This window comes from Pygoscelis adeliae, unplaced genomic scaffold, assembly GCF_000699105.1.
Source record: "Pygoscelis adeliae isolate BGI_AS28 unplaced genomic scaffold, ASM69910v1 Scaffold120, whole genome shotgun sequence".
NCBI lineage: Eukaryota > Metazoa > Chordata > Aves > Sphenisciformes > Spheniscidae > Pygoscelis > Pygoscelis adeliae.
The window spans coordinates 2121642-2136994 of record NW_008824032.1 but is presented as its reverse complement, the minus strand read 5'-3'; the positions used below and the strand labels follow the sequence as shown (position 1 = coordinate 2136994).

Genomic DNA, 15353 nt, shown 5'->3' with positions numbered 1-15353 from the left:
TGTGAAAATGCAGACCAAGGTTTTCCCCAGAGTATAGAGACCTCTCTTCCAAAACATGGAAACCAAAATCTTTGAGCCAAAATCTAAGAAAATGAAAACTTTTTTTTTTTTTGCTTGGCACCAGGTTAAAACAAAGAGAAGAAATCAGGTGAGGGAAGTGAATCTGAATTTTGTTTTGGGATGCTTCTTTACTAAATGGGGCTCATTTTTCCTGGCATGGTGCTTCACTGGAATTGTAGTTCAGCTGCATCATTTACCCACATGTAAGGAACTATGTACATGTCACAATAATTCTTAATCAGCTTCCTCTTATTAGTGTGTGATTAGGGATATGTATCTATTGTTTGTTATGATGATATGTGATGTAGGAAGCCGTATTTGTTAGGAAGGCAACATGAATGGCAAGTTCCATGAACCACTGCTGACATGAAACATTTCAATTCATAAATGTCAGAAGAATAGTTTTATATCAAAAGTGTCAAAATACATAGTTCCAATCAACAAATAAGAGTTTATAGCTCAAAGGCAGCAGATGACAAATTTCAACAAAAAGTTGTTCTTTTAAAAAAAACAGCAATGTATTCAATATTGTAATTTCCTAAAAACTTTTAAGGAACTACAGAGTCTTTTTGTATATGTGTATCAGTCTGACCAAATAGAAGTTTTTCTCTGTTGAACTGATCGGAAGTATTTAATTTCATTATGTTATACCTCCCCAGAATAGTTCACTGTGTTTTTTTCCATGAACCCTTCCTTCACCAGGACCCCCGCCAATGCTGTCAAGGATTTTGTGAGAAGTTGCTTTGAACTACTTGCAAAATTGCAGGGGCATTGATGTTGCAACATTTTGGTGACTTTTGTTTTTTTTAAATGTATTCAGGCTATGGCTTTTTAAGATCCCAGAAGGGTCAGCTACTTCATTCAGAAATGTGTGAGCTGCTGAGACCATCTTCATACCACTAAGCTCTGGGCATTTTAGTGTGCACTGGTGTCGGTGGGCTTCGAGATATTTATGCTGCTGTTAAGTCTATCTACTCCATGTATCATAAGAGAATTAATTATAGTTAATTCAACAGGTAACAACATATTATTTTAATTTTCTGAGACAGCATGACCCAGGCACCAGGACAACAAAGTCAGAAGCAAGGAACTTGGTTCTGCCAGTGTCGTATTTAATGATGCTGGACGGATCACTTAACCTGCTTAGGTCTCAGTTTCACCCCCTATGAAAAGAGGATAATAATAATAATTTTCTCTGGTTCTGCTTTGACATCTCCAGAGAAAAGTTGTTGCATAATAGCAAGTGTTATAATTCCTGTTACTTTGCCTCTTCCATTTGAGGCAGAAGGGCAAAACCAGCAGCCCACTCTGCACTGATGCAAGATGTTTCCTGTGCCAATGAGATCGCGTATCTAAAACCGGGAGCTGATCTGGTTCTGATAATCTTCTTCAGGGATTGTCTGGGTTGTTTGTCCGACATAACTTTCCTTAAATTATCTGGACTTCCTGGGGCTACAGAGCAATAGTGCTCACTTCACAAGAACATAAAACAACAAGTCTAGCTGTTCTGGCAAATTCTGAGAGCACAGACATGAAACAAAATCATAAACAAGAGAGCACGGCGTTTTTTCCCCAAAACTTGGGGAAAATTCCCTTCTGCATGCCCGCGGGAGGGGCAGAACAGCTCCTGGGACAGTCACGTGGGTTGTTCGCGGTGGCCGGCTCTGTCCGTGGTGCTGACTTCCTTCCTCGCGGCACCGATCGGAGTTAAAACCTCGTGAGGTGGAAGGAAGGAACGGTATGTTAACGCAAACATGGCCAAAAGCCTAGTTTGAGGGACCTAGACATTTACAACCAGCTTCAAGCTGTGTTTTGGCAAACAGACTTTTAGCCATTTTTTAACAGTAGACAGCAGTGAAGACCTTGCCCTTGGCTGACAGCATGGTAGGGTGGGGTTTTCCTTTAAAAAAAAATCTGGCTTATTAGTGGCTCTTCCTAACCTCCGCTGACGTGGTATCAGCTGCAATAGCAGAGGAAAACATTAAGCCTCCACATTTTTTATACAGGAAGTCATTAATATTTTATCTATTTAGAATTGCAGGACGACATTAATTTGGTGCAAAGGTGAGTTTGAATTTCACTATATTTGAGATTAAATCAACTGGCTCATGAAGTGCTATGCAAACTTGAAAGGAAACTCAAATGGCTCACCCCCAAATTCATAACTCATCTTAAATTCAGTACAGCAAGCAGTACAATGATCATTTCCTGATTTATTTGCTCAAAGGAAAGACTACCCTCAACAGTTTCCTGCAGCTGCCAGTTCTCCTTTGGAGCCACTGATTCAAGCAGTAATATGAAACAACTTTACCTGTCTTAAGAAAGCTAGTAGGAGATACAGCTGTGAAACTCTGACAGCCATTTATTTTTTCCTGCAGATTTATTCCTTTGGCTTATCAAGAAGGAAAAAAAGGTTTATTTCTTTAAAAAAAAACAAACATATTTTTAAATTTGTTTTGTTATGATCTTTTTTTTTTAACTAGACAGAAAGCCAGAGATATCTTACCTGCCTGCTTTCGTGATGATCATCTCTGTCCCAATGTCATGAAATCTTTTCCAGAGGTCAGCACACTGCAGCTCTACCTGGATCTCTTCCATGGATGAAGGCGGAGGAGGCTGAGGGCCTGAGCCACCAGATGTAAGGTCAGAATGGGAGCCAAATGAGCAGGACGTCCTTTCTGCCAGCACCTCTGTGTCTGACCCAGTGCTCTGCTCTGAGTCTGCAAAGTAAACACGCCAGATAAGACACTTCAGTTCTGCCTGTTGTGAGCGGTAAAGGGACTTATATATATTATTTTTTTTATATATATATAAACACATATATATTTATGGTTTGTTGTAATTTATGGCCTGATTTGGGGCTTTGGGTTTCCAACATGACATCTGACATTTTTTTAAAGTTTTAGAAACAGCTGAAAAAAGGACTCTCAACATAAAATATAAATAGTAACAAACAATGCTGGGAATGGAGTACAAAATATAGATTAAAAAAATAGAAATGGAAAAAAATTAATTCAACCCATAGTTTCAATCCAAGACTAGATGGGCTCACTGGAAAGCTACATTCCATTTAATTGAATATCCTCCTGCACTACTATTGAAGAGTTGGTTATTTTCAAGCAACACATTTTTTTCCTTTTAATATCCTTGTCATCAAAAATAATAAGCATTTTTGTATTTTGCTATTTGGCAGCACCATTTTGGAAATGTGTTTTATTTGCTCCTATAATCTCTTTTTTGGAACAATGACATTTCCTGGGAAAACAACCATGCAACCTTTGGTGAGGAAAACGCTCTAGGCTACTGAAGGACAAAAAGGGAAGATAGTAAACATATGGAATATGTTACCGAGGAAAGCAATTGAAGCAAACTGCAGAAAAAAACACGAGACAACCACCTCTCTTTATGGGGGAGAAGAAGAAGAAGGCAGCTTGCTCAGAAAATAAGCAAACAAAAAAGTGAGGTTAGACTAGTTTAAAAGTCCAGGTTGGCACGCTGAGTCAGATGGCCCTTTCTTTGCAAAAAATATCTCATGTATGTATTAGGTAGGTATGGTATATATATGGTCCTAGTTCTCATACGGCAGGGCTAAGATGGAATTTTGCAAATAGCAGTGTTATTTTGCAACAGGGTGCACACTCACATCAAAATAATTCACAATACATTCTGCAAAGCAATGTGTTTATGTTTTGAACCTGATTTTTAACTAATTGGCACTAGTATTATATAGATGATTGACAGAGGAATAAAGTGGTGTGAAGCACTCAGTCAAATGGCTCAGGAAGAGCTCTGTGGATTTCAAAGAAGGTACAGAAACAATAATTTAGAGTGTCCTCACTGATCACATAAGTACAAGCATCCCAGTGAAGGAATAAAACAGCTATTTATATGTATTCTCTGCACTTTAAGAAAGAAAGAGATATCTCTGTCTGCAGGGGAAACTTAAGGAGACAAAAAGTAACAATCTGTGTTAAAAATGTGATGAAATCACCCCAGCTAAAATTCTTTCCATACCAAGCAAATGCCAGAAACCCTTTAATAACCCTGAGATCATGCAGGCTGAGTCTCAGATTTGCAGTGTTTCTGAGAGACAGTGTCTCCTGGAGCAGCTTGCACATCAGTGCAGAGGGCTGTAGTTAAGAAGAGGCTGGGGTTGAAGATGCCACCTGCAGAACCATCAGACCCACCTCCATTTTTCTGGAAAATTCATACTGCTGCAGTGGCATGGACATAAACTGTTTGGCTGATAGTGTATGAGAAACTTCCAGCCCCAAGTGCCATCAGGAAGCATTTATCTTCTGTGAGAACCCTAGGGGATACGTCATTGCATAGTGGACATTTTGCTTGAAGGACGTTTTCAGTAAACTTTGCCAACGGTTTAGACAATCCGCCAGTACAAAGTAGAAATTCTGTAGGACACTAGAAAGGTTTGGTATGTATTGCTCTCAATCTATTTTGAATATGGAGTCCTTTATGTCTCCCACTGACTTCCAAGTTGGGCTGAAGCAATAACAGGTCCATCCATCTAAAGGAGTAACACAAACCTACCAATGGAGGATTGTTACATGCAGACCAGTACTACCCCCAAAACCGGTATCCTAGACATAACCTGATTCAAGATGATATGAGATAACTTGCTGGGGTTCTGTGACCACAAGACAGAGAATCAATCTGAGAGTACAGAGGGGCTGAGACATTTTCTCCCTGCTTCAGGAGCCCAGTGCTGCAGGAGCAAAGTGTTACTTATCTGTTTCCTCTAGCTCAAATTATTCCACCTCAAAGGGTTGGAGCAGGTAAGCCTGAGTAGGGGTCACTATGCTTAGGACGTTTGTTTTCCTAGTGATGGTTAATCACTTTATCCTTCAACAAAAAACAAGAGTATGCTTCACAAATCACAGTAAGACCTTTTTGTATATCTACTTATGTGCCGAACCATTAACGAAAAGTCTTACATCTTTTCTGAGGTCCTAAGAAAGTAAAGGTAAACTACACTGGGAGTCTGAAGAGACTGGACCTAGGGAAAAGCTTCCATTATGGAGTCCTCCTCCTGAAATGAGGTACTAAACTGCAGGATTAAACCTAAAGAGACTATTTTAGGCCACATCATCTGTGCTTGGTTCAGGCACTCAGAAACTCTGTGCATCCTCTGAAGCAGTATGGTAAATGGCCAACAGATGGCACTTGGCTAGATGCTGTCCCCGCATCATTCCAGCATTTCCTGGACAGCCTTTCAAACTGGGCATGTGGTTGGAGCCTTAGGGATCCCTGGGAATTGACTGGAATTGCATGCTGCAGAAAATTAAATATCAGAGGCTTAAGCCCCCTCTCACTGATTTTATGCTGATATCACTCCACTGACTTTACAGACTTTTGGAGGGGGTTTTTGACAATGATGGAAGTGGAAGGAGAGCCACAATCTTGGATATAATTTGCCCTGCTGGCACAAATAAAAAATTGCAAAAGGAATTCACTAGTTACTGATAAGCCAGTATCTAACCAACCATGCAGTAGCACACAAAGGAGAAAAGAACTTTTTTTCTTCCAAGAACTATTATTTTGTGCCCTGAAATATGATCTATAATTACCCCCAAATTAGTGCACAGAACAGCAAGTACCTCTCCTTCCGCCAGTCTTGGAAATGGGAGAGGGAGAGTCACTAGTGTTGCTGCTCTTAGTTCAGTCTCCGTAGGCACTGAGATGGGTTTTGTGTTTTCTTCAGCCTTTCCTGAGCTATGCCCTCCTGAACGGTGTCATCCAGTTGCAGACACTAAGTTCATTCCAGACCCAGGGAATTCAGGGGAAGTTAAGTGCATCTGACATATGAAAATCATCCCTAATGACATCCAGCTCTATAGGACTCTGTGACTCTTAACTAGAGTTCTCTACATGTGTTAGGATTCTGAATTAATCAAGAGACAGGTGTCAACATCTGCAACATACAGAGGGGTGCAGGGTGAACCAGTCTCAATATGTAGTAATTAATTGTGGCGGTTTTTTTAGCACTGCAAAAGCCACTCTGCTGCAGATGCTTGCTCACAATGAAATAAGACAGGAAGAAGATCTGACTTTTCTTCTGGCATTCAAACTGGGAGCTTGGTTTTCTTCATGTGCCAACTTCAGTAGGGTGCAACTTCGCTAAAGTCAAAGACATTACTTCTACTTTACATTGGTGTAAGCAGAGGGGAATTAGGGAATAGCGCCTGAAGCTCCAACAAAATAGAACATGCCTGTGACCCTGAGGTGCAGATTGTGGCTGGTACTACATATTGTGTCTGAAGGACAAACAGAAGGATTTCTGAGGAAGATAAGCTTCCTATAATTTCTTCTAGCTCCAAAGTGACAAGATAAGATTGTTTGCCTTTCCTTAAAGAGGTGCCTTGTACAAAAGCCCACATGCTGAATTCAAGGTCCAGCCACAGGAAAATGCAGACCTCCCCCATGCAGTGGTTTCCTGTCAGAGTTAGGAGACCATCTCAGACTACTACCATAGGACTGCTGGTTCTCTGGTGCCGTGTTGCAATCCATGCTACTTTTGGCATATGTTAGGCAAGCAGCAATTAAAACAGTTTTATGGTTTTCTCTTGCTAGGGTAGAGTACAGTCCTTGAGAAAGGATACTTCAAAACCAAGCTCATTCGTTGCTGGCAACTAGCAAAAGTGGGAGTAGATGCAGCTGAGGTTTCTGAACCTACTGTATTCCACTGGACTTTCAGTTGAGACAGTCTCAGGTCAAAATGTTCCTCATTGCTTTTACAGGCACCCATAAACTTGCACTTTCTGATCTTACCAACTTTTCTCCACAAGGTCCTTCCCCTCACCTGTCTGCCTGAAGAAGGGCTCTTCCTGCTGCACCATAGCTATTGCAGTGAACATCTCCAAAGCTCCTGCTGACTGCACAGTTCATATCACTCTGCCTCTTTCATTTCCTCCTTCTTGCAAATTTCTTCTAAAACCATCCATTTCCACTCTTGCTCGTTCCCTATGTTCTTTTTTTCTGATGTTTCCACCGATTATTTCTGCTGTTCTACGGAGTGATGTGTAGCCAGAAGAAAACACAACCATTTTGGTCTGTGTGGAGAAAGACCCGGTGACCACAGGGGAATGCCAATGCTTAACTCCTCCAGACTAACACATTCTCCCCAGAGACAATACAGAGAAAAGTTCCTAAAACACTGTCCCTTGTTACAGGCAGCTTGCTGGACAAACAGGCTGACCAAGTGTTTTTGACCATGGGACTTGGCCTGATCTGTCAAAATCAGACAGGCTTTTGCAAGCATTGTATTTCAAGGAGCTTGAAACTATCCAGTGTGACACTAGTGAAAAGTTCATGGAGAAGACCCGTGGGTTCAATGTGCAAAAAAACCCTCTGAGGCCTGAAGCATAGCTCTCTCTCACTGCCACTGTGCAAAAAGGCTGTTCCTTTCCTACTACCCCATTGGCTGGCTTCCTATCATCCCTTCTTACCACACTGACCACATATCCAGCTACTGCCATTTAACAGTGTTGGACCTGGAGGAGACGAAATTTCTCAGCACTTTCAGCAACCTTTGAGCCTACCGACAAGACCACAGGGTCACTTTCAGAGCTCCCAGAGATACCATGGCGATTGCTGAGATTACAGAGGAACATTAAACTAGTTCAGATTTTTTCTTTCTTAATCCCTTTCCCATTTCTACTATCTCCAGATTGTCCTGGAAATCCTCAGCTCATAATTTCTTTTGATCCACAAATTCCCAGGCTTCTTGTTGGCAGATAGGAAGGAAAACACCATTCTCACAAGCATGGTGACTATGAGGTCAGCATCCCCACTGAGTGCCCCAAGATGATGGAAAATAACCCCAACCAGCTTCCTGCACCAACACCATGTGTCCTGGGATCAGAGCCCTCTTACACAAAACAAAGCTGCTGCCTGACTTCTTTCTACAACTCAGCTGCCTCGTATTCCTCATGTACATTCCTTGCTTTTTCATCAGTCTGGTACAAGAGGCAAACTGGTACGTGAGACATTAAAAGCCATTAATTTTCTAAGCAACTTCATACATGGATCTTCAGCAGAATTTCTCTGCAGCTGGAGCACAGCAGGGATGCTGCTCCCCTTATTTAACCAATAAAACAAAAAGAGCTCAGTTTAGTCCTTGGCCATATCATGCAGCTCATGCATTCAACAAATGTTTTACTCCAAGGTATCGAAGAATGTAAACTACAGGAGTGAGAACAATTACAAAAACCTTATATACATAAAACACCACCTACCCAGAGGAGCCCAAAAGACTTACTCACTTTCCCTTTTTTCTTTTTTTTCTTTTTTTCTTTTTTTTTAAATTTGTATACATGTAGATCTCTAATGTAGATCCTGTCAGATTCCATTAGCATAAAGATTTCTCTTGGGTGGAATGTGGCAGCTGCTACAAGCTGTTAGGGCTTTTTTTTTTTTAACTGTTTATTTTTGTTTGCAAGGTTTGTGAACATTTAGTGCAACAGGTGGTCCTTCCCTCTCCCCTGCAGTTGATTTGCTGGCAATCAGGATCTGCAGACTACAAAGAAGGCACAAAATCCTGGACATGCATGGGCAGAGAAAATTTGGGGGATGTCATTTTTTTTTTCTATGAACTCAGCTGAAATTAACAGAGCAGACACCTTGCTTTTGCTGCTGGTTGCAGACAGATTCTTTTTAGATTTCTAATTTTAAAACTGGCTACTGCCATCCCACAGAACCAGCAGCATAGGAACTATGCATATAGCAGTGTGACATTACTGGAATCCGGATACAAAATGTCACAACCCTATGAAAGTGAAAGAACAGAAACTCACTAAAAGTCCGAACAGTTTGGAAGAGTGGAAGTTCATCTGGCCATGGTGTGATGGCTGCTGGTGCAACTACTTCAGGTATAGAACTGTTTTCCCCCGATAACTAATATCTGGGCAGAAGCTAAAACAAAGACCTCAGTAACCTCAAAATTACACAAGTCCAGCTGTGGCAAAGACAGCAGGAGCAGCAGAGGTGAAACAGGCTGGAGTTCAACAGAGCCATCCAGATTAGCACGGTTGCATTTTACGCAACTGATCCAGCAATCGCTCTTGCTGTAGGCAAAGGTTTCTAAACACTTCCCAGGTGATTGTAACCATATGCACATGCTGCACACAACAAATAACACAAAGACAGTTCTTCAGGTGTTCTTATAGTCTTATCTCCCTGAACTGTTTTCCATTCATTCACATACCCTACTACATTAATCGTGCCTTCTTCCAGCATTAGGCCCATTATCAACTACATACAGCCAGAATTTGTAACCTTTTATTACGATAATAGACTCATAGAATGGTTTGAGTTGGAAGGGACCTTTTAAAGATCATCTTGTCTATCCTCCAATAATATTTTTTTTTATTATTATTATTATTATTATTACATTAGTGATTACAAGTTGCAACCAATATCAGGATTTACTGATCTGGTGACAGTACAAGCTTGTCCAAACCAAGAACTTCATCTATACTCATGCTGCATTGCAATCTCAGACAGCCAAAAGAAGGATTCACGTAATTAATTTCCAGCCTAAGACCCTTTTATGAAACCATAGCAGGACAAAATGGCATTAATATCAGCAAGACTCAAAAAGACAAAACTAGAAGACATTGTATAGATGGGAAAATGTGGCATAGACAAATAAAGAGACCTGATACAGTCACAAGTGAAATCAGTGAGACACAAGCTGATTCTGAAGTGAAGAATTCCTCTGGCGCTTTAACCTCAAAGACTTCTTCATCCTCCTGAATTACAGTTTTATAAGGTGTTTTCGTAAGATGACTTGAGCCAGCAAAGCTTGTAAAATACACTCAAGCTGATGGCTGCCCTTACCAAAACAAAGACTGAGTATAAGGCCAGTATGACATGGAATTATTACACATATATATCCCCATGGCAAACACAACTAGTAGGAGAATATAAAAGCAAACACAAAGACAAAAAAACATGGTGGCTTTGGCTCTAAATGCAAGTCTTGCATCAACTTGACTGTGCACTGCCAAGAACTGACTGCCTCTGCCTTGACTTATTCCATGTAAGACTCAACAAGAGGACACAAGACCCAGCAAAGAAAAAATCACCCTGATTCACTGGTATGCTCCAGCTGCTCTGCTCCACTCCAGCAATGCAAAACAGCTGTAAACCTGGTTTAACCAGCAAGTTAAATTTGGTTTATGGCTTCTCAGTATTGGCAAAGAAGTACAAAGCAGCTGGAGTTTACCAGTATACTTAGCCCTGGGGGTTTGACCTCAAAAGTTAACTCTTGCTCCAGTCAGGAGAAAGAATATCAGCCACAGTTAAACTTTAAAGTGATTTTTTATCTCACAATCTATTGTATTTTTTAAGAATGCTGAGAAAAAGAAAACTTACACATTTTGCCAACATACAGTTTAGGACCAGACATTCAAGACACCAGCTCCGGTTTCGAGCTGCATCAGCTAATAATGGAGATGCTGGCTGCTGGGCTCTGAAGTCAGCCTTGGCAAATACAAATTCTCATTACAGAAGTGTAAGCTAAGTGACCAAGAGTGTTCTGAGTAGTGTCACAGCATAGGATTTCTTTGTAGACTTCATACCCAACCCCACCATGTTCTCTCAGGAAAACTGCCTGCAACTCATCAGTCTGTACTTTAGACTATCTATCGCATCTAAAAATATCCCATCAAATGGATGTCAACCAAAAACCTATTTTATAAACTCTCCCATCTCTGGATTGGGGTAACTTGTTTGCTTAAAAGTATTTTATAAGCATAACCTTTCCCCAGCAGAGGCTTCTAGCAATCATATTTCAGGAGAACAAACCCCACTGAAGTAGCAAAACTTGGACTCAGTGTTCAATGTTGTATTATTGACTTCCGGAAAGCAAAATATAGCTTGGGTATTCAGTATCTCAGACTAGCTTTGAGGAAAATGCAATTTGAAATTTCAGTATAGAAGAAACCAACAGATTCCTAAAATTCCCTGAGGAGATTCTCTGCAGCTGTCAGTCAGCACTGCCTTAGGACAAAGAATCACCAGCACAGCCTCACAAAAAGACTGCTCAGTAGCAAATATTCAGAAAGCCCATACTTAAAATGGTAAAGGGCTTAAAAAGAGCATGCAGAAAAACAAGATTCAGTTAAATCAGGAGATAAAATAAAAGAGCATAATACTCAAGAAAATGCAGAAGAACACAGAGAATGGCAACCTTTAAAAACATCAGAAGTACTAGGGAGAAAGTGGGATGTTATTAAAAGAAGAGGGAGGTGAAATTGATGACAACTTTAATCTGGCCAAGATCCTGAACTGTACAGACTACAAAGAATTTGTCTGGCCAATGTCCAAGAGTTTGTGTAAAATTAAAGAGTGGAAATGCACTTGAAAGTTAGGGAAAGCTAAAAAAAATAAAAGACCAGGCATTAGATGCATTATATGCTGTAGCCTGTAAACATAGAGTCATTATTCTTTATTCTTATAAATAAAACCATACAACAAATATTTAGAGACCAGCCTAAACCAAAATGTTGGCTCTAAATAACCACAAATTGTGCAGGAGTTTGAAACTTGATCCCAGCTCTGTTGCAGGCCCTTCCCTGATGGGAGCGGGCACAAGCTCTGGGACAGTCTGTTTCTGGATTCTGCGGCTTGGACTGCTCTCTGCCAGCCAGGAAAAAAAATAATTCTTAAAAAAGGAAAACATGACACAAGATTAATGCTGCAGAGGTATCTATTCTCTCTGAGACCCATGTGAAATCGCCGAGAAATTTAAAATGACTGCAAAGTCCAGAAAATATTGCTGTCTTTTTGTGGGTATGAACACGACTCAAACAAATGAAGATTAACATTTTAAATATTTGCAAGCTGATATCTGGTGGCCTACAAACCACAGGGAAAGAAACATTACATATGTTTCCCTATACCATAGTGGTTATCATGACAGCAATACCAGGGAGCCAGCTGGCATCTTAATAACAAGAAATGTCCAACCCTTTCCTGAGTCCTACTGAGCTTTTGGCACTGCTGTCACATGGCGGTGAGTTCCACCGTGTAACTGTGCACACAAGAAGAGAAAGAGTCCTTTTTCACTTTAAAATGCATTGCCTTTTCAGTATGAGTGTTCATTTGCTCCAGTGTTATAATGAGATAAATACCACTCTATGTATTGCTTGTATTTTCTTTCTAAACGAAACCATTTCAAAAGGAAATCATTAGGAAATTTCCATGGGAATGGTTTTACAAGAAAAATGCAGCTCCATTAAACTGAAGTTTCAAGTTTAAATTGTTCATTTTGTTCACAATCTACAATTTTCTTTTGGGAAAACAGTAATTATCAGGCTAGTCCCGTGGAACTGATGTTTGGGTTTGTAATAGTTCAACAGATCATTAAACTACATTTTTTTCATCCACATGCTACATTAGCCAAGCTGTCCTTCAGACCCCCCCCACCCCTTTCTGAACCAGACTTTGGAAGACTATCTGCCCTAGCACAATTTTGATTGCCCTCTATCTAAACTTCTTGACTGTAATCCAAATCCTTTCAGATTTTATTCATAACAAAGCTTCTCCTTGACTCTAAGCATTTTAATTGCTTGCTCTCTGAATTTGTTCTATTTTTATTACATACATGCGCGCACACACACACAAAGACACATAAATATATGTATGGGATTGAATTCTTAAAAATGTATTTGGCTGTTAAATAAGTCATGTGCCACTGGCTCACATAGCAGAAATTATAGTATTTTCAATGGTACTTTCCGTCAGGAAGGTTCTTGCAACCTAATGTTCTGTTTGCTGTTTTGATCACCTCTGCAGAGCGACCAGATGTTTTTACTAAACAATGAGCCTGGGGCATTTTTCACAAGTGATAAACATATTCTTCCTTTTATTTGCTTCACATACAACTGACTTGCACTCAAACCAGCCAATTTTCCTGCCTCTGACTATGTAGCCATGCAGGTAGGGTTGAAAGAGAAGATTCTCCAGAAGCACCTGAGCATAGTGCTGATTTTTTTAACTTCTAGTGTTTCAAGACCGAGCCAGGAACATAAAAAATTACTTTTAAAAGTGACAAAACAGGGGATGGAGTTGGTATGAGTTCACGGGGGACAGAATCATGAGAGACTGAATAGGTTACAGTGCTGCATTATGAGAGTATAGTGCATGGACTTGGAAAGGATGCATTAGGAACTTCGATCCAGCCTGTGTTATGAAAGGCAACCGTGTCGTATAAAAACAATTTCATTTGAAATCTGAAATATCAGACACACATGCCAAGCCATAAATGGAATCTCCCCTTCAACTACAACCAAGAATGTACCTCATTTCAATTTGACACAATTATCTTAACAACTTTAAAATAATCAGGCAACTTGCAAAAGTGAACGATGCTTAGTGAGGTTATTCATAGAAAGTGTTAAAACTGTAAAAGTTTTCAAAGTTTCAAAAGCTGATGCTTCATTCCACATCCAGGGAGTGGTGCCAGGCACTGATGTTTAAGAATATCTTAGTAATTAAACCCCTGCCCAGATGAGCTGAAAGATTGATGTAGGCAGCACATCAACAGCAGCTGTAGTTGACAGAAGACAGGGAAGGGGATGCTGAAAGAGACCTAGGGGTAAGAAAGGACAGATGAGTGGACTTCCATACTATGTCATTTGACCAGACAAAATAACCCTGCGCAATTCTGGGCAGTGCATACAAAAACAATGCTTCAATGAGAGCCAGGCTGTGTCTGTGTTTACCAACCAGGGCATGAGGAAGCCCTGTAGCTAGAGACTCCCATTTCACGTACAGCAGAGGAAGGAGGCACTCAGTTACATTCCTCCTCAATCCAGCAGACAGGCAGGATGAGGAAGAGACAGGGGACAGAGGAGCACAAGCTTCATGTCAATGCTCAGAGGTGGCACAACAGCAGGTATAAGCTGTTCCTCTATGGAGTAGTAGTGCAACAAGGAATGAGGTCATGGTTGAGAGAGACTCCAGGCCCTCCCCAGCTCCACCACAGAAATTAAATTTAATTAACCCTACTCAAAAGTCAGACAGTCTGGACAGTCTGAACATCAGATCTTGAACACCAACCATTTCACCCTGCAGGTCTGCTCCTGTTGGGCTGCATAACTTGTTAATGCAGACATTGCCAGCAACTGAATTATGTAAAAGATTATTCTAAAATCCCACAGCTTCCATGTACTCCCACAGAGAAACAGCAGCACAAAACTGGTGGCTTAGCCTGGAGGATCAGTCTCAGTGCATGTATTCTTTCCTTTTCCCTTAACATCCGCGCTCCTTGGATGTGTATTTGTGGCTTGGCTTTTTCTCTTTTCTTTTACTAACTGTCTTCAGCTCAAGCTCCCAAAGTCACATCCTGACACACTCTGCCAACCGCAATCCCACACATCAAAATCCCTACATGCAGTCACACGTACTGATTCCAGGAAGCGCACACTGCTGGACTTTGTTGCCTTCCACTGAGCCACCCTGATTTATGCCTGCTGAAGCTATGGTCCCGAGTGTAATAACACCTACACTACACAGTTGTCCCACATGTGTATATCCTATTATCCAAACAACAGATGCACCAGCATGAACACACACACATATTCCAACATCTGGCGATCACAAGCTAATTGTAATAACTCCATGAACTTCATTCGTCTTTACAAAACTCACAAACACTTCATCTATACATACACTGAAGAGGTGCATAATCTTTTCCACTTCACTGAAAGAAGTATGTGCTCTTAACCTGGCATTCACAGTCATACACACAGAAATACAACCAAGCACTTGCGCTTACTCTTAAAGCGTACGTTTAGTCCCTTCTGAATAACAGGGCATGAATGGCTCTTGACTTAAACACTTCACAGATGTTGCACATAACGTGTGTACAGATATACACCCCTCTATTTCTCAGTCATACCTGTATATGTGCCTACAAGCCCTTACCTGCTATGAGGCTCACTTTTCCACTTTCTGGCTAGAAGTCATGCCAGAATAAAACTGATAAAAGGAAATGAAGAATCGCATCCAAATATCCAGATATCTGTTAACTTAAAAACATCCCACTGCTTAACACTAAATTTGATACTTGCATAATTCAGCATTTCTGGGTGCTGGAAATTTCCAGTCTGTTTTCCTTTGTTTCTCTCATCCACATCTAATCTAAAAGATATGTTCAAGGAGATTGTGGGCAAAAACTTCTGATAGTTTGTGTTTGGCATTTTATGAAAAATACTTTAATTCAGAATGCTTGTGCCTGCCTGGCTCTCAGTTCAGCACACTGGAAACAT

At 40.6% G+C, this 15353-nt stretch overlaps 1 protein-coding gene across 1 annotated transcript in view; it reads right to left on the bottom strand.

Annotated features, from left to right (window-relative positions):
* The window catches only part of TBX15 (T-box 15), a 100632-nt gene that overhangs the window by 38148 nt on the left and 47131 nt on the right, over positions 1–15353 (bottom strand). Inside the window, exon 2 of the mRNA XM_009329197.1 lies at positions 2567–2780. Coding sequence (XP_009327472.1) covers positions 2567–2780 — 214 coding nt within the window. The remainder of the gene's footprint in view (positions 1–2566; positions 2781–15353) is intronic.